Genomic DNA, 20643 nt, shown 5'->3' on the forward strand with positions numbered 1-20643 from the left:
TTCAATAAAGCTGGTATTTTTAAAAAGTTGCAGTGAGTTGACACTTCCTCACCATATTAAAAAAAACAAACTTTTTTGCTCCTAGTAGTCATAATTTATCTACTTTTCCTTAGTTTCATTTATCTTTGCATTATATGTTTTTATATTTGGGAGACTTTCATTGCTATTATTTTATTTGATACTTATGTGCAACAAGAAATTAAATAAATAGAGATGAAAGCTTTGATTTCTTATGACTAAAAGATTTCAAATGTTTAACTATAAGTCATTCTAAGAGAATTTTTATCCTTATTAACAATGCAAAATTGATTAAAAACAGATAATGTTGCAAGTATTTGAATTCACCAAGCATGTATTAAAATTGTTTTGTTCTTAACTGATGATTGAATTATATCTTTTTTTAATTTTGTTAAAAGCAAATAATTGGAACCACCTGACTTGGAAAAGAATTTTTTGCCTAGTTATCATTCATGCATTTTCTCAAATCCTTGGAACATATCCCCCAAAAGCCTTGCCAACTCCTTTCTAAATGACTACTGATTTTACTTGTTACTTTTTACCTTGAGGCACCTTGTTTGATCTGATACACTTGATAAGGATTAAGAAGATTGAGGCTGTCTTTTTCAATATAATGTTATGAAACAGGATTTCCATTAAAGTTCCTTTGTGTGCTTTAAATAAATTTTCATCCAAACTTAGACCTGCAGATTCCATTTATTCAAATTTTAGGAAATATCTACCAAATACAGTAAGTGGCAAAGCCATTATTAAAACATTCATCCAATCTTTCACGTGAACTATGACTGTATGCCCTCTTCACTGATGCAAGAGTAAGGTTTTTAACCACAGTTATGAAGCCCTTTTACTATAATTAATTGAATAGCATGGATTGGGCAGATGGTTTCACGGTGTCAGGTAGAAGGGCAATTGTGAAAGGGGAGATGGGAAGCAATTACTTTTAAGACACATAGGTGAGCATGTTCTCAGGCAGATCTGTATTTTTGAAGGTAAGTTCTGTATAAATGCGGCTTCACATTCCTTTTATCTCTAGGAATATTCTGCACCAACTTGAAGGCCGCCACTCTGCCGTGCTCTTTGTCCTTTACGAACAAAGTAGCCTTACAGAGCATACATTTTACTTGTCTGCATGTTGTGTGCAGACAGGTTCGCGTGCGTCATGCTCACTTGGACCACGTTGTGCCAGAGGTGCCGGAGCCGGGCTCCTGTTTGTGTTCCCCATCCCCCTCCTGCCCTGTGCAGGCTTCTGTTGGTGTCCCGGTTCAACTTCACCCCTGGCCACTTTGACTAGTTGATTGGAGCTGGCATCGGAGGTGATTCTCTGTCATAGCAATTTTATTCATTTTCTCAGTCAGCATGTTTGTATCTTTTCTCTTTTTACAGTTCAGATTTCCTAATTTTTGTTTATTAATGAGGCTTTTTGGGTTAAACTTACTATCCTTAAGTCGGCTTGGAGACAGTTCTCTTCTCCACAGGTCTCTTGCTTTTCTTAGATTTTGTGAACCAAAGCTTCGGTTGTATCTTTTCAATTCTGTATGTGAGCAGCATGGGAAGATTTAGTGACTCCAGAGCACACAGCCTTGGAAGATAAGAGCTGGTCTTTCTGTTTAGAGCAAAAGGGTAGAGCCCGAAATGCTTGCTGCCCCATTACAAGATTCAGATTCCCAAATCTCAGGGCTCTTGCTGTGTGTGCAGGCGTCAGCTGACCCTACTCAAGCTGCTCTGTGAGAACTGGGACTTGGGGAACTGGAGCAAGAAAATGCTGATATCCTGGCTCGTCCTGTTGTAATAAATCCCTGCGCCTTTCACACAGCAGTCCTGCTTCTGCAGCATTCATGAGACTGAGAGGTGAACTTGTTAGCTTGAAAGTAGGCTAAAAATCTCAGATCCTTCACAGTTCTTGACAATATGTAGGAAACATAAGTGAAGGAAATAAATAGGTATCAGAGTGCAGCTCAGAAATGTCATCTTATCTGTGTTTTTCATTAAGAAACTGCATTACATGTTATTTTTATAAATGTAACAGATTTTTCAGACACTTTTGTAGGGTAAAATAAAGCTTTGACATAACTTTGCTATTCAAATTTAATGACAGTTTTAAAGGCATAATAAGCTGCCTGTTTTTTTCACGTGCATATAAATTTGTACTGTACGTATATATGTATATATATACATCTATTTGGAGGGTGTGTTAATGTTTTGAAAAACCAATGCAATCTTGCTTGGCTTAATCTACATTTTCAAGAAATAGCCTTAGTTCCCTATATGTCATAATGATGTATTGTTTGCCTCTATTCCAGAATATCGGAAAGAAGATGACCTGCCAAGAGTTCATTGCAAACCTCCAAGGGGTAGATGAGGGCGGTGATTTCTCCAAGGATCTACTGAAAGTAAGCGTTGAAATAGCTGTTTTTTATTTTTATTTTTTAAATTGAAGTATAGTTTATTTATAATAGTACTATATTTCAGGTGTACAACATAGTGATTCATTATTTTTATAGATTATACTCCATTTAAAGTTATTATAAAATAGCAACTGTGTTCCCTGTGCTGTGCAGTGTATTCCTGTGGCTTATTTATTTTATGCTTAGTAGTTTGTACATCCTAATCCCCTACCCCTAAATACTGGTTTTTAAAATATGCTTATGCTTGTATTTTCTGCTTACCTTTTAATCTAGGTTAAGGATCACTTAAGTATTTTGTGTTTTGCTTTTGGTTTTATTGGTGATGTTTCTGGTGGGCCTTGTCCTTGACGTGTCTGACTGCAGAATACCCTTCAATTAATAATTCCAAAAAGTCCACATTGTAATGAATAATACTGAGGCAATAAGTAGATTTGGAATAACTGGTGATACGAATAGTTTTTGATTTACTTGTAAGCCGACTGTCAGAACTTGAGAAAGGTCACAAAGGTATATCCACTATGGAAACAAAAAGCATTTGCAGATTCTAAAGGAAGCAGTTCTCACTGTTCAGTCCCTAGCCACAGATCCACTCAGATCGTCTCTGGAAAGGGATTACATTAAATCTAAGTAATTGTAAAATACCTGAATTGTTTCTAACTCGCCTTTACTGTCGGTAACAGTTAGCATGTTTTTCCCTATAATCAGATGGTTTTCTAGGAGACAGCAAAATCAACTTTGGAATTCATAACATTCTACAACAGTATAAATGAGATGTGCATTTGATCAGATACAAAATAGTGGTTGATGTGGAGAGGGTATAGCTCAAGTAGCAAAGGGCATGCTTAGCATGCACTAGTTCCTGGGTTCAATCCCCAGCACCTCCTCTAAAAATTAACAAACAAATAAACCTAATTACCTCCCCAGAGAAAGAAAATTTAAAAAAAAAAAAAGGTCCAAAATAATGGTTGATAATGGGTGCGAATACTTCAGAAGTCAGAATAAGATGTATATGTTGAGAACGTGAGTTTTACAGATTTCTATTTGAGTCTAGCTTTCTTTCAAAAGAAAGTATACAAGTATATTTCTTTTGGAATCAGTTCCTTTGAGTGAATTTGCTAAGAAGGGCAACATATTTGAATCATGGTATAATGTGGAAATGTACCAGTTGAAAGATAAGTCCTTTATTATATTTTTTGTGACTTTCAAACTATGTAAAATTTATAGAATCGAGTTCTGCCAGATTTGCAAAGCCATGTATACTATGAAAATGAAAGAAGGTGTAAAAATGATGAGGTTCCAAGTCTTAACTGGCTTTAATTGCAGCTTGTTAAAAAAATTACATTATGAAAAAAAGCAGGAAGAAATAACGTATCTACTATATAAGGAAGGTATTTTTTAGTCCTTTCTTTATAGAGCAAATGCTGCTATTTCTGAAACTACAGTTCCAAATGGGAATGGGAAGTAAAAGGTGGTGGATTGTGACTTGATAAGTATGTTCTGTACATCTATTGAAATTACGTAGTAGACACATGTTCACAGGTCTTTTTTCAGTCTAGTGGCATTAGCATGGAAAATAACGGAGTCTTTCTGGGAGAGGATTTGTGAGGCTTTTATCAAGTTATGTCAGAAATGAAAACTGACAAGAAAGAATTTTATGGTGACGCTTTTAGACTTCAGTGGTACATTATTGGGCAGATTTAGAGCATGTTTTGATGGAGCTTTCTGAAACCAATTGCAGTTAATATACAGTCCAGTGGCTATACCATTCACCTTGGGTAAACATATGTTCTTTGATTTACTCTGCCAAGAGTCTGTGGATGATTTGTTGCAGTTCAACTGAGATCATGTTTACAAACCTCAGGGGGAAAGATACGTGGTCTACTATTCTTTATTTACAGTTGAGCAGTAACAGTGAAATAGCACTGAGAATGACAGTGGCATTTGGCATGGAAATTGTCAAGTAAAACATTGATCCCCTTTCATAACAAACCCGGCCACTCACCCAAGAGGAGAGTTTTCCATTTCAGTCGGGATCTGGATTTCACTGCAGATTCAGCAGGAAGAGGTTTTCTTAAACCGTTTGTTTCATTTCACTCTTCTGTGTGGCCATCCCTTTCCCTGCTCCTCCTCCCCTCTCCCTCCCTTTCTTCCTCTCTCTTCCTCTGGGTTTCCCTTTATTTCTGTCTTTCCCTTTCTCTTTGTCTCTTATCTTTCCTTCTCTCCTCCCCTCCACCCCCTCTTAATAGTTATCTGTTGATTCCCTGTTGAGATAAATTATTGGGTGGAATTCGGTGTGAAATTACTGGGTGGAACTGGGTGTGAATTTTGGGGACAATATTATACACATGCCACTCAGACAGATACATACATCCAGATAAATACAAACACGTTTGGTATCATCTTACAGGTTCTGAGTAACCCTTTTTTCTCTTCTGCCACCCCTTCTCCAACTTAGACTAAATGTTATACATGCCTGTAATTTTTTGTTATGAGGTAAGATGCTTAAAGTTACAGGGATCTAACCGAGGCTTTTATTGCTATGTGTTGACCTTTCTGCTTTTAGATTTCTTTGGATCAAAAGTAACGTTTGGATTTATGTCTGATGTTCAGATGTCTTTGGACCAGAAGTAACATTTTGACTTAAAGTCTGCTGTTTAGTGTGGCTGTGTAGTCAGGAACACTTACTGAAGGCCTACTGTGTGTTCACCAGGTGTGGACTTGGAGAACATGCCGGAACCAAATGTGCCCCATCCTCAGAGATCACAAACTACTGAGAGTAATGGAGGGTCCTTTCTCCCTTAAAATGGAGTTATTCTTATTAAAATAAAAGTATAAACTGAATTCTGCTTGTTGTCAACAGAAATGGTTACCAAAAAAAGACCTTAACATACTTAAAGGTGTGAAAAGTGAACTTGTTTCAAGCCTTTAATTCAGAGAATTTGGTAAATATTTTGCTATAAATGCCTTAGACCACGTGAAAAGGATAGGTATGGTACATCGAGCCCTTTTTCACGATTTGCAGTTCCACTGCTGCTCCCCTTTTTACTCAAATGACCTAAATAGCTAATGTGAGTATATGAGTGCTTTGTGCAAGTAAGAGTTTTTCCCCTACAAGTTAGAGTATAAGTTATAGATATCTATGGTGTAAAATGGAATAAGTTGGATACTACAAGATATCCAGTGATAGTGAAGGGGCAAAACCCACAAAGGGACCAGCAAGACCTGCCAAGCAGGGCCACTGCCTTCCCGCTTTTGCGCTTCTGTAAAACGGCTGGCTTCTAGGAAAACGAAACTTACCCTTAAAATTCCATTGGTTCCCAAAAGCTCACTCCTGATGGTCCATTTCTAATACCTCATTTGCATATGGTGCAAACTTAGTCAAAACCTAAAACCCTATAAAAGCCTGTGCAAACCTGCAGTTGAGGTCCAGAGCTGGGCCCACCGGCATAATAAACCTGAGTTCTCCAACCCTCTGAATGTTTCTTGGTCTCTCGATGGGATTCAGGTTTCTGTCACAATAGAGTATTGTTTAGGTCCTTTAAAGTTGAAGTCTGGCTGGGAGGATGTGATGTTTGAGATAGACCTTTAAAATATAGGCACAGTTTCAATAGTAGACTTATTTTGATTTTTATTTATGTTAATATTCCTTTTCATCTCCCACCCTCTTTCCCATTCATGAACATTAATGTTCTCTCTTTTCATAAGTACTCCTGCCTAGTTCTTCACCAAATCAATACAGGAATTCATTCAACAAACTATGCCAAACCATCTGGTGTGTTTCACGGCTCCACGGGGCCTGCCCTTCCCAGTGCTTTGATATGTTTACCTTCAGGCGTCATTGGGGACCAGGTGGGAAAAAAGGGGGACAAAGGGAGTTCCGCTTTTAGTTCTGATAGGTTTACTAGGACATCTCTAAGACTCGAGTAAATAATAAAACTCTTCAGGACATGAATAGAGAGGAATGAGAATGTGAAATGTGGGCCAGCTCTGGCTGGAGGCTGAACTTCCCAAGAGAATGACAGCATGGTGATTATGACTATGGTATTGGGAGCTCTGCTGACTGGGTTCCAATCCTGGCTCCCCTCTTTGGTTAGCTGAGGGGTTGTGAGCAAATTCAGTAAAACTTTGTCTCTTGATTTCCTCATCTATGAAGTGCAAGGTTTTAATTATTAAATGCAAGGTATGCAATTACCCACCTCATTGAGTTGCCCCCCTCCTGTTTTTTCCTTTTCTTTACTTTCTTTTTTAATGGAGGTACTGGGGGCTCCCCCCCCCCTTTTTGGGGTGCAGGTAATTAGGTTTATTTATTTTTTAGTGGGAATTGAATCCAGGACCTTGTGCATGCTGAGCAGGCACTCCACCACTGAATTATACCCTCCACCCTGCTAATTGCTTTAATAATTAAAAGAGTTAATATATATAAAGTTTTTAGAGTCTTAGCATGTAGTAAATGATGTGCTAGCTATTATAACTTATATTTTAAATATTATTGTATTCTTTACCTGTCTCAAAGGGGACTGGAAAAGGACTCCACCCTTTCCTGCAAGTACCTGGACCCAAGGTGTTACACAATTCCTCAGCTGAGTGGGATTAGTGTAGTAGACAGGACCTCTGTCCCTCATCCCTTTCCAGCCCAAACACACACAGCACACTTGTGCAGACACACTTGCTCTTTAAGAGGAACCATCTGGACCTTGACCTTGAGTATTTCCTCCATTTCTGGTAAGATTTTTGACCCTTGTCATTTATGGCTTCCTTTCTTTCTAAAGAATTGTTGGTGCCAAAGAATGACATCAAAATCCTTCACAGGAGGCATTTATTTGTTCAATAAAGTGTCTTGATACCGTATAGGCACCTGACAATGAACCTTGGTTAACTCTATGTTTTTCGCCTTTTTACCTTGTTCCGACGGTGTCTTTTCTCCTGGACCTTATCCCTCTTGCCATACAAATATTATATCTTATATTCAGTTTGGATCTTTGATGCTGCAAGAGTGGAGGGACTAAGGAGCATTTGGCCTTAAAGTGGTCCTGGGATCATGGGGAACCTTTGAGGAAGCAGGTTAGTTCTGGTCCTCTTTAAAGATCCCAGGAAGATCCTGGGGTACTAATGGAGATGTGAATTATTTGAAGTGACTAAAAACCCCTGGGGATGAAGTGTCGTAGGCGTCTCCCTGCTCTGTGTTCTCTCCAGAGCCCCGGTCAGAGGGCTCAGGACAGGGGTCATCGGTATCTCAGCTGCCCATCAGTTTATATAGGCTCTTGACTGTGTTAGCCTGGGGATCCCCTCCACCCAGTCTCTTCAGGGGCAGATTCCAAGAACCAGTGAGAGTGTAGGCATGTGAGCATATGCAGGTTTCTGAAGCTTGGTGTAGAATAATCTTTAAAAAATTTTCTTGAATCATCGTCTATCTCATGCTCCAAGTATAGCACCCTGCTCCTTTGCCTCCCTGTTTCCCAAGTTTCATTTCTTCTGAGCTTCCTATGAGCCTCTCTTCTTGATTTTTAACAGATTTTATCTTTAGTCCAGTCTGCTTTCCATTTCTGACTCGGTTCAGAAATGGCACATTACATATTGGGAGAGACTCAGGGACTCCAAGTGTGGCCACCAGTTATTTTTACATCTAGAGAGGAAGTACCCATTTCAAAATATATTTACCAGAAAGAGTAGAAGAAACAACAGGAAGAAAGAGAAAAGGAGCCAGTGGAAAGTGGCCTAGGAGCACGCAGGGTGGAAAGCCAGTTATTGGCTGCACAGTGTTTCATTCTGAGGAGTTCCAGCCTGAAGATTCTGGCAACAAACCATGAAACCCTAACTGTTTTTTCTCCCAGCATCCTTATTGCCACCTATCATTTGATACTCAGATAATGGTCTCCTCGATATTTTTATCCTAGTCATGATTAGTTCTTTATTATTATTATTATTATTATTATTTTTGCCTTGAGCAGCAGTTGAATTCAGTAGATGCCAATAGGAATTAGAAAAAAAAAGCTAAAAAATCTCTCTAATTTGAGAATTTTTTGCATCATCTTAATGATAGAGAGGACAGAAACAACAAAACGCCCAAGTCTTTCAGAATGATCCTAATGTAAGTAAAAAGCAAAACTGAATACAGTTTGTGGGATGTTTTAAACATACCTTCTCCTAAAGCAGCTTAAATACACAAGTAGCTTTAAGAATAGTTCCAGTTACAAGGCAGTCACTGGAAGTCATTAGAAATCAAGGTACATAACCTTGCTTGGGTAAGTCAATGACATGCCACCCTTTCAGGCTATTGCTTATGATTAGATATTTGACTTCAGAATATTCCTCAGAAACTTAATTTTTTTAGGAATTGTTTGCTTTTATTTCCTTTAGTTGGGAATTTATTAATTTTGAAATCAGCTTGCAGTCTCTTAAGGGAGACCGAAAGTTTTTTCATTCTCTTAGATTTGTAGTTACAGTGAAGTGTGTGTGCTGAACTGGGTGGGGAACAGCAGGTAGGGTCCTGCGGGGTAGGGGATGTGGTAATTAAATTGAAAGAATGTAAATCAGAATGCCTGGTTTAGCGGAATTCAGATGCTTCATTCCACTAATGGAATGATAAATCAGGTAGTGAATTAAATTGTTACACATCCCAGTCCAAGAACACAGTATATCGTTCCATCTGCTTGTGTCATAGTCAGTTTCTTTCATTAGTATTTTAGAGTTTTTGCAGTACAGCTCTTTGCCTCCTTAGGTGAGTTTATTCCTAGGCATTTTATTCTTGATGTGATGGTAAATGGAATTGTTTCCTTAATTTCTCTTTCTGATACTTTGTTGTTAGTGTATGAAAATGCAACAGATTTCTGTATATTAATTTTTTATCCTGCAACTTTACTGAGTTTGTCCAGTACTAGTTTCCTGGTGGTGTCTTTAGGATTTTTTATTCCACAAACAGTGACAGTTTTACTTCTTCCTTTCCAATTTGGATCCTTTTTTCTTTTTCTTCTTCATTTGCTGTGGTTAGGACTTCCAGTACTATGTTGGATAAAAGTGGTGAGTGGACATCCTTATCTTGTTCCTAATCTTAAGAGGAATTGCTTTCAGCTTTTCACCATTGAGTATGATGTTAGCTGTGGGTTTATCATAAATGGCTTTATTATGTTGAGGTATGTTCCCCTTATGCCTGCTTTCTGGAGAGTTTTTCATCATAAATGGGTGTTGAATTTTATTAAAAGCTTTTTCTGTATCTATTGAGATGATCATTTGGTTTTTATTCTTCAGTTTGCTAGTGTGGTGTACTACATTGATTGATTTGCAGATACTGAAAAATCCTTGCATTTGTGGGATAAGTCTCACTCGATCATGGTGTATGATCCTTTTAATGTATTGTTGGACTTGGTTTGCTGGTATTTTGGATTTTTGCATCTATGTTTATCAGTGATGTTGGCCTGTAATTTCCTTTTTCAATCAGCATTGTTAAAATTACCACACTACCCAAAGCAATAAAAGTTCAATGCAATCCCTATCAAAATGCCCATGGCATTTTCCACAGAACTAGAACAAATAATTTTAGAATTTATATGGAAACGCAAAAGACCCTGAGTAGCCAAAACAATCTTTAGAAAAGAACAGAACTGGAAGAATCATGCTTCCTGCCTTCGGACTATAATACAAATCTGCAGTAATCAAAACAGTATGGTACTGGCACAAAAACAGACTCATAGATCAATGAATCAGGATAGAAAGCCCAGAAAATAAATGCACACATTTATGGTCAATTAATCTATGACAAATGGAGCAAGAACATACAATGGAAAAAAGTGTCTGCAGTAAATGGTGCTGAGAGAAGTTACATGTAAAAGAATGAAATTAGACCATTCTCTGGCACCATATACAAAATAAACTCAAAATGGTTTAAAGACCTAAATGTAAGGCAGCATACTCTAAAACTCCTAGAGGAAAACATAGAACAACACTCTTTGACATAAATTACAGCAAGTTTTTTGGATCTGTCTCCTAAGTCAAGGAAATAAAAGCAAAAATAAATAAATGGTACTTAATTAAACTTAAAAGATTTCACACAGCAAAGGAAGCATTGACAAAGTGCAAGAACAACCTACTGAATGGGAGAAGATATTTGCAAATATGACCAGCATATACATATATAAACAGCTCATACAACTCAACATCAAAAAAAAAAAAAGCAACCCAATTAAAAACTGAGCAGAAGGCCTGAATAGACGTTTTTCCAAGGAGGACATGCAGATGGCTAACAGGTAGATGAAGAGATACTCAACATCACTAATCATCAGGGAAATGCAAATCATAACCACAGTGACATATCACCTCACAGCTGTTGGAATGGCTGTCATTAAAGAGAACATAAATAACACATGTTGGTGAGGATGTAGAGAAAAGGAAGCCCTTGTGCACTGTTGGTGGGACTGTAAATTGATGTGGAGAACAGTATGGAGGTTTCTCAAAAACTAAAAACAGGACTACCGTATAACTCAGGAATTCCACTCCTTAGTATATATCCCCCCCCCAAAAAAACCCAGAAACACTAATTCAAAAAGACACATGCACCCCAGTGTTCATAACAGCATTATTTATAATTGCCAAGATATGGAAGCAACCTAAGTGTCCATCAACAGATGAGTGGATAAATATGTGTATACACACAATGGAATACTACTCAGTCATAGAAAAGAGTGAAAGTCTGCCATTTGCAGCAACATGAATGGACTTGGAGGGCATCATGCTTAGTGAAATAAGTCAGAGAAAGACAAATACTGGATGATATCACTTACATGTGGAATCTAAAAAAACACACTAGTGACTATAACAAAAAGAAGCAGACTCACAGATCTAGAGAACAAACTAGTGGTTACCAGGACGGGGCAAGATAAGGGTGGGGGAGTGGGAGGTGCAAACTGTTGGGTGTAAGATAGGCTCAAGGGAGTTTTGTACAACACAGGGGATATAGCCAATGTTTTGTAATAACTATAAATGGAAAATAACCTTTAAAATTATATTAAAATTAAAAAAAAATTTTAAGTTAAAATGATTGTTAAATATTCTGTTACTTAGAATCCAAATAAGTGTCATTTTTCAGATGCATTTGTTTTCACTTGCTTTTGCCAAAGATGGAATTTAGATGTGGTTCTTTTAAAGGAGGTTTCTAAGAATATATATAGGTGAACTTTATCCATTCCTTAACATATATATTTGGCTGAAAGCATTGTATGTTTTAAATGCAGTTTGCTTATTTGGTATTCTTAGGGAAAAATAACTTGTGAAAATGATGAAGAAATTAGCCAAGAGGGTAGCATTTAAACAAAGAGATGCAAAAGATCAACAAAGAAAAACACAATTTAAATAAAGATTAATGTATCTTGTTGGAAAAGGAAGAAACATAATAAGGAAATATAAAAATTATACTATGCAGGTTCATAACCGCTAGACTTTTTAATCAATTACAGTTATATATAGGGGTAAGCCCCCCAAAATCAGCCATTAAAAGATTTAGAGAGAAGCAATTTTTTATAACCCCAAACTCTGAAAAGGACCTGTTTGCAAGCACTTTAAAGAACTTTCTTCAAAGGAGAGGCCCAAGGCAGCTCAGCTTGCTTGCAGAGTTCCATCGGCTGAGCTAATCTGACCCTTTCATCCAGGGAGAAGTTTAAAAATTTAACACTGACAATTGCCCTACTTTTCTTTGTACCAAAAGGCTGACCTTGAGCAACATTTCTCCCCCGTCTTTGCTCTCTCCTCTTTCGTCTTTGCTTCCAGAATGGTCACACGAGGATGGGTCTAACTGGGGAGTCCTGAATAAGATCGGGGTTTTCAATGTCAGTATTCTGGTTCTACTGTATACATTATACTGTAGTTTTGCAAATGTTACCATTGGAGGAAAGTCGGTAAAAGGCATAAGCAATCTGTTTCTTACAGCTGCATGTGAATCTGCAATTTACTTCCATAAAACTTTCAGCGAGAAAGAAGTTCTGTTTCTCTCCATTCAGCAAAAGATGTAGGTATCACATAATAATGAGCTTAATGAAGTTTTTCTACTCTTTCTAACCTGACTATGCCTTCATTGTTACCAAATCCAAACTCGTTCTGCTCGCCGGACGTCGGGAGACGAGGTATTGGGGCAAGGAAGAGCGACTTTATTCGGAAAGCCTGCAGACCGAGAGGGTGGCAGGCTAATGTCCTGCTCCAGTCAGAATACAGGCTCCTTTTATAAAAAAAAAAAAATAGGAGAGGGGGGATGTTCGTTGTTGCAAACTTCTTGCTGCAGGAATTCTTTGTTCTTGCGGCTGTCCATGGGGGTTAGGCCATGGTGTCCCTGTAAACCTCCAACAAAACGAAGCTTACTCTCTATTTTGCAACTTGCCATCTCTACATAAGTGCAGGAGTGCTAACATCCTTAAGGGTCAGAGCTCTGAGAATAGGCTCTCCTGTCTATTTCAGGCTAAAGGCAACACTGTTTCACAAAAGGTGCAGAGCGAGCAAGACTGAGCCTAGAAAACAGGGCACAGTGGTTAAAACTAAAGGAACAGATCTAGTATGGAGTCAGATCTGTTCTCTGTTACATCATTATTCTTTCACAGTAATGAATATCATGATTAGGAGCATAGATATTAACAGTATAGCAGCATTAAAAACAACAGTTTTACAAAAAATGGGAATTATATCTTTAAAAAGAGTTGAAAGCTGGAAAGTCACACAAGTTCATTTTAAAAATTATTATTTCTCTGGGTGCTGTGGAGAATTGTTTGGAAGGAAGTGGGAGTACAAATGGACAAGGTGGTGGTAAAGAAATGGTTGTAACTGTCCCACAAGAAGGGATGGTGACTTAGACGTGGGCGGTGACGGTACCTAACAGTCTTGAATTGTTTTGAGATAATGTTAGTATTTCTGTTGCTACATTATTTTCCAAATTGCCCCTTTGTCCCTTCTCATACCACCTACATTCTAAACGCTGTGAAATGGAAGAGCAATGAAAAGTACAAAAACTCAATGTTTCTTCCGAATTAAGGCTTGATCTGTGAGGCCGAGCAGAGCATCGGGGTGATGTGAGCCGTATCCGTTCTGGAAGGCGAGCTCCTCCGAGTTTTCCCACGGCCAGGCAGCCGCTGCAGTTTTCTTATGTAGTAGTGCCTCCTTCCAGGAGTGGTGAGGAGAGACGGATGTGTGCTCTGGGGCTAGCATCGTGCCGTCTGGAACACCTTCACACGTGTCTTCACACCGCTCGGTGTTTGTGAATGGGCTGTGAAGGTCACTGGGCTCCAAGCCCGACCTCTTGCTGCTGATGACTAGTGGTGGAACCGCAGGGCCTTGGTGTCTTGTTTGTAGAAATAAGGTACGTCAGTCATGCCCATAACGTTCAGGTTTTCAGTTCAGGCTTCTGTCGCCCACAGTACCCGGTGCCCTCCCCACCGGGACCAGAACTTCTTGCTCTGTTTTTCTCTTGTGCTCACACTTACTCACGTGCAGCTTCTTTTGAGCAGAATATTTTGTGGCAAAGAAGCTGGGAAAAATTCTGTATGTGATCTTAACGATCCTTTCAGCCTAGGTATTGGGAGTCTTGCCTTGTCTTGTCTTGTCTTGTCTTGTCTTTTCTATAATTTTCAAGAGGTTATTCGAGCAGTCAGTTAGAATCAGGCAGCATGCAAACAAGTGTGGTTAGGAGTACTCCACCGATAGGAGCTAGGGGCATTTCTTTTTTCTTTCTCAGTTTTATTAGGTAGAATTATTACAGTCTGACTGCACATCCACATTATATTGCATGTAAATACATATATACAGTACACTGCACTTTTTTTTAGTTTACATTTATGTACTGATTATTGTTTCTAAGAACAGATGGGAGTGTTCTTAATGTCATTTTTTTCTTTGTAAACTCAAATCACATCTCTCAAGTTTTCACTTTCATATTGTATTTATTAGTTTAAACAAAGAAGTATGTACTCCATAGTGAAAGTTCAGATTTAAACCCAAGAAAATTACCTTTGTAGCAGCAGCATTCCAAAGGATTACTCCTAAAGAATTATATGAGAGGAAGAAAACAGGCCACGGTCTGAAAAAAGTCTGAACATTTTATAAATGAAAAGCTTGAAGTGAATTCTCAAAAATACTTGATCTGAGCTATATTAGGAGTTTACAGTTAAAAATAGGAACTGAGGGGTGGTATTTAAGTGTAGCTAAAAAGAGAGCATCTGCGGTTGCCTGGAGCAGGTGAGCTTCCTCCGAGAGAAGGTCACGGAAACCTGGTAGCAACGGTCTCTATGGAGGAAAAGGGCTTGAATGCTTATCCTGCTATGGGAGAGCCTTGTAAGAGAAAAGTGATGTTATTAGCAAGCGTTTTAAGAGAGAAGCTTTAAAGGTTCTGGCTTCAAATATAGAGTATTGATTTTTTCGGTAAAATGAATCAAGCTGAGTTGCAATACAAGGTCTGTGCGGTGTTTCTGCTCCGCTTTCCCTGTGGAGATCTGCCCACCCGCTGTTGCTGCCAGTCACGTGTGCCGCCTGGACTGACAGTGATGCTGCTTCTGGTGTGGCTCAGAGTTGGTGACGGGATGCAGACAAGGGTAGTACTTGGAGCAGCTGAAGATCCATAAATCATGTTCATGCTGTAAAGAAAAATCCGTCACACAGAAGCCTGTTAGAACATTTTGACAGAGCAGATGCTACTTAAAGAGTACAAACAGATTTTTTAATCAAAAAAAAAAAAAAAAAGAAGAAGAGTTTGAGTAGGGGAGGTGGTAACTATTAAGGGCACTGTAATGGAATGTATGGTTCCCAGATGTAGTCTGTTTTAATTTGGTCATAAAGCAGTGCTGCAGAATTTCACATTCAGATGCATCCATAGAAGTTAGAATCTTCATATGTTTGGAACATTTTTTAAATGTTGTAACGTGGTCCCATCAGGGTTGGTGCACCTGTCACTCATGCGTGAACACGAGGTATTGATGTGAATGTAGTGGGTCATAAGTGAATTTAAAGCGGCTTCCTTTTGCTTATGATATATCAGATGGGGACGGGGGTCCTCAGCAGTGATGGGCAGGGTCCTCAGCAGTGATGGGCAGGGTCCTCAGCAGCGATGGATGGGTGTCCTTGACAGTGATGGATGGGCGTCCTAGGCAGTGGTGGACATCTTGTAACAAGCCTGCTGTCTGATGGCAAATTAGCCATCACAGCGAATGTCCATGCTAACCACAGTGTTTACCTGTCCATCAAGGACACAGAGACACAGATTTTAATTTAAAGGCATTTGTAGCACACAGTAAAAAAATCCCATAAAGGAAAACAGTTTGTCTTGTGGTGGTTTAATGCTTCACTTCTGTGAAGGTCAGTTGTCTGGAAGACTCGAAAGTTGAAAACATGAAAAAAATTAAAAGAGCAACTTTGAACAGCCAGGATAAATGGATATTATAGAGTCTTTTTAACAAACCTTACAAATTTGACTCAGAACCTCATTTATGATCTATTTATAATAATAACCACAATTGTCACTTCAACATTTTGGCCTGATCTTTTCCCCTTGTACATACTGCAAATGGCCATGCTAAATACCATTATACAAACAGCTGCTTAAAACTGGGGGCTGGACCTGGGCACCGCCACCCATCTGTCTCTCAGCCAGCTCATCACTGACAAGATAACAGCCACACCCAATTCATGTTTCTAAAGCAAATTTAATAGAACACAGGCATTTAGGTGGTTACTTACATTTTTTAATTGACCTTATTTTGAAGAAATCATTCTTTTCCCAGTTTAGCCATGAATTTGAAGGATGATGTTGGAGAAAGTGCTGTTAGTCAGATATATGGACCTTAGTAAGAGATTTGATAATGAGTTGAAGACAAAATGAAAACCTCAAAAGCACCGGGTCAGCAAGTGGAACAGCAGGAGTTGTTTGGATGCCGGGCGGGCAAACCTGGGTAGTCAGCAGCTGCTCAGAGAAGCGCTGTGCTGTAGCACAGCAGAGCAATGGATGTGCTTAATGAGTCATCAGAAATGTTCCATCATGTTTACTTAGTTTGATTAAGGAGACAGGAGTGTGAAATAGATTTGGAAAGATTGCCAGCAACTGTTTTATAAAGATTTTGCCATTTAAAGAAATTAGCTTCAATCAGGAAATCCACTAACAGAGAATTCATTTCTCTGCCGAAAAACACTCTTGAACTCCATTCTCTGTCAGTGTTGGGTTTTTATTGTTGCTATTTTAAAGCTTTTGGTTTATTTTAGTTGTTTTAATGTTCACGCCTCCCTCAGTCACACTTTGCACTGATAGCAGTGTAGTTTTTGTGCCATCATGTGGATTTCTCAGAAACACTGGGAAGCGCGTGTTCCCCAACCTCAAAAGGAGGTGTCTCTGGATGGTGCAGGTGCGGGGACCTTCCATCCTGCCTCCAGGCCGCGTGGTCAGCAGAGACATGCGGTCCCCTGGTTTTCCCTGAGTCTCACCAGACTGCCTGTTGAGGGTTCCCACACCTCCCCACTCTTTCCCAGATGAGTGATCTACCGCATGCCTCTCGACACACTGCCGTTTGAGGAAGACCCCCGCAGGCGTCAGACGTCAGTGCCCGCTCCCGGGGCACGTCACTTCACCACTAGCTTGCTTAATGCTAGAAGCAACCAGACACATTTACTCCCTGAGAATGCAACATAGATAAGTTGCTACTCTAGTTTCCCTTTTTTTCTTTCTCTTCTAGAAACATAAATCAAAGGTAAATATATCCAAAATAGTATCTCAAAGGGTTATTTGCATTTCAGGTTGTAGACTTGAGTGGGAAAAACATCTTTGAAAAGACTTGCGGATTCTGAGATGCCTGAATTTGGATTAGAGGGTATTGCTTGTCACTTGCGTGTGACCTCCTCCCTGCCCCTGTTCTTAAGGGCAGGGCCTGAGTCTTGCCCTTATACTTGTATAATTCCAGGACAAATCAGATATTCACCAAAAGTTGTGAAAGAAATGATCACAGTTTTATATAAAACCCAGCACTGTGATTTCTGACTGTGTGAGCCCTATGTGAACAACTCGATGTTTTATGCAGAATTGTGAATGTGTGAGTGTCCACATACTTCCACATTTTTTTTTCCCAGTCTGTTTGTTTTTGAGAGGGGAGGGGAATCCATAATTTTTATTCAGATTTTCAGAAGGATCTTTGCAAAAATATTGAGAGCCGTAGACCTAGGACTCTCCCAGAGTAGAAACTTGTACCTTGTTTTGATTAAAATAAGCAAACAAAATATTTAGGAGAATTTTCCCCCCCCGTGCACATTGTTCATTCATTGAGGCCCTACTGTGTGCCCAGCATCTGTGCTGGATTCGTGGGGACAGCCCTTACATAAGTCAGACACAGGCCGTGCCCTCTCAGAGCTTGGGACTTGGTAGGGAAAACAAATATTGGACCCATAATTACGCAGATCGTGAAATGCTTTACTCGGAATTCTACACTAATTGTGTTCAGTTATTGGAGGCATACTTCACAGGTTTGCCATGTATGGCAAAAGTCAGAAGCTGGATCAAGATGAAATTTGGTAAGATTCATGGGTCCCTGCTTCGCTAAAAACTGTGCTAAATATACTGGGGAAGGCGAGGATGAGTAAGACGTGAGTTCAGCCCAGGAGGCATTTTTAATCTAGCATAGTGGTTCTCATCTCTGGGCTACACATTAAAATCATTTGAAATGAGGAGAGAAAAAGTAGGCGGCTGACATTCTCACGCAGGTGGAGACTCTTAAAATGGTGTAGACACTTCGAGAAAGGTCTTGAACTAAACACGCATTTACCCTGTGCTCCAGCAACTCAAGAGAAGTGAAAGCAAGTCACAAGAACATTCATAACAGCTTTATTCATAAAGGGCCCCAACTGTAAACACTCCAAATTTGTCCTTCTACAGGGAAAGGATAAACTATGGTATAGCCTTACAACACGGTAACTCAGTAAGAAGCAGCGGGGTGCCAGTCCACACACGGCGCCATGGAGGAGGGAGCTTCAGACTGGCTTGGGCAATGCACGACTTTGTTCTGTGAAGTTCTGGTTTAGGCAAACTAACCTACGGCAGAAAATAAAAATCAGGACTGTGGTTTACTCTGGGGATGTGGGGCTGGGAAATCCCTGCACATGGGCCTGCAGGGACTTTCTGAGGCGATGCTAATGTTCAAAACCGCTGGGGAAAGTGCCACCTGCAGAGCTGTGAACACAGATTTGGTGTTTTCTCCCTGCCCTTCCTTCTTCCTGCAGCATTCTGTCTGGGAATAGGGCCCATGCACATGTGAAAAGCTCCTCAGGTGACTCTGATAAAGTACAAAAGAAAGCATTTGAGTTTTCTATTCCTGTTGTAAGAAATTACCACACATGTAATGGCTTAAAACAATACAGATTGATGATTGTACCATTTTGTAGGTCAGAGGTTTGGGCTGGCCTGGATTCTTCGTCTGTTCTGGGTTTCACAAGGACAAAACCAAAGTGCAAGTAGGCCTGTGTTTCCTTCTGGAAGCTTTGAGGGTGAATCTACTTATTTAAGTTCATTCAGGTTATTGGCAGAAGTCAGTTCATGTGGTTGTAGGACTGAGGTCGCCATTTCCTTGTTGGCTGTTGGCTGGGGGCCCTTCCCAGCTTCTAGAGACAAGCCACGTTCCTTGGCTTCTGGTCCCCTTCCTCCGTCTTCAGACGCAGCAATGACAGGTCAAGTCCTTCTCACTCTTCCTATCTCTCCGACCCCCACTTTTGCTTCATTTCACCTCTCCTCTCTTTCCAGCATGTCTCCTGAGTGACTGTTCTGCCTTCCTCTGTGCTTTGAAGGGCTTGTGTAATTACATGAGCCCACCCGGATAATCCAGAATAATCTGTCTGTACTAAGGTCCACTGACCCGTAACCTACCTCTATCTGCAGGGTTCCATCCCCGCAGCACCTGGATGAGTGCTGGTTAAATCACCGGGGGACAAGAATCTTGGGAGCTAGAGTCTTTAGAATTCTGCTTCTAATAGTTACATAGAAAATGCTGTGGGTTTTCAGAATAAAGAGAAATGACCCTCAACAGGGAGGGATCCAGGAGGTGTCTTTCAAGGAGGTAGCACTTGGCTGTCACTCAAGGCCGTTCTCGTGGATGCTGCGGGGCCAGAGCAGGAGAAGGGGCCTGGAGTGGGGTAGCAGTTTAAGTGCCAGGAAGGAAGTGTGACAGTGTGTGTGATGCACTCAGAACAGCCTTCACCCCATAAACACGCTCCCTGTGTTAGTTATCACTTACACCGAGTCAGGCAGGCCACTGTCGGATAACATCAGAGTTTTTTAGATCAAAGTAGAAAAATAGAAGGCATGTCAAAAAGTTACACACTTCATGTATAGAAGTATTTTTAAAAGGACTGGGGCAATTTTATAGTGTGATTTTTGTATAACCTTCTCTTTGGCTATTAGAACCCAGTGGAATCACACATGAAAGTCCAAAAAGTTATTTCAATATTTCTAAACTTTTTAAAACTCCAAATCTACTGATAAAAAAAATGGACCTTGACCTTCAATAAGAGTATATGCCCCTCTTCATTTCTATGTCCCCATGGTACATACCTCTCTGACCATTGTTGGTGGACTTTGTACCCTGCTTGGGTGGATGATGGCATCAGTACCGTTGCGGCTTCTGTGGAGAGATGCCTTGGCCCTGTGGCATCTGTCTAAAAACTGCAGCCTTATCAGCTGGCTTTTATAGCAGTCCACATAAAGGAAGAACCCCTTCTATAAGCATTAATCACTCTGTACCACAGAGCATCCTTTTTACATGATTTTTACCCTTATATCCTTTTTTACCTGATTTATTTATAAGCTGTTAGAAAGGATTGTGTAGAGGTTTTTATTTTGAAGGGCAGGCATGCATCTATACAAAAAGCCTCAGAATGCTTCCTGCCAACCTTTTAAAAATACAAAGGCTGTCATTGCCTGCGGGCATTTTTATTCAGCCTTCTAAAGGATGTGTGCTTAGGGGCTAAAAGACTGAAACCCGCAAGCTAAGCGGTATTTTTGGCTAAAGCTCGATATGAGAAGTAGAATTCAAAAGGGAAGCCCTGGTGGCAAAAAGCCAAGGGGTTTCTAACAGGGATCAACAAATCATGCTTTTCTTTGGTGACTCGCATTTTGCTCTTTAAACTTTCGGTGCACACTGAGCATCCCAGGGTCTTTCCAAACCTGTCTTCTGGTCCCTTGCCAGGGTTGTTTTCTTTCCTTCCCTGCCCACCTTGCACCCAGACCTGG

At 39.9% G+C, this 20643-nt stretch overlaps 1 protein-coding gene across 6 annotated transcripts in view; it reads left to right on the top strand.

The window, feature by feature from the left end:
* Positions 1-20643, top strand: part of PSD3 (pleckstrin and Sec7 domain containing 3) — a 463075-nt gene that overhangs the window by 236792 nt on the left and 205640 nt on the right. For all 6 annotated transcript variants that reach the window (XR_010377299.1, XM_064477400.1, XM_031439999.2 and 3 more), the window contains one exon: positions 2319-2408. Coding sequence is in view for 5 of the 6 variants with exons in the window: in XM_064477400.1 (XP_064333470.1) it covers positions 2319-2408 (90 nt within the window). In the remaining variant the exon portion in view is untranslated. The remainder of the gene's footprint in view (positions 1-2318; positions 2409-20643) is intronic.

Source organism: Camelus dromedarius, chromosome 22, assembly GCF_036321535.1.
Source record: "Camelus dromedarius isolate mCamDro1 chromosome 22, mCamDro1.pat, whole genome shotgun sequence".
Lineage (NCBI taxonomy): Eukaryota > Metazoa > Chordata > Mammalia > Artiodactyla > Camelidae > Camelus > Camelus dromedarius.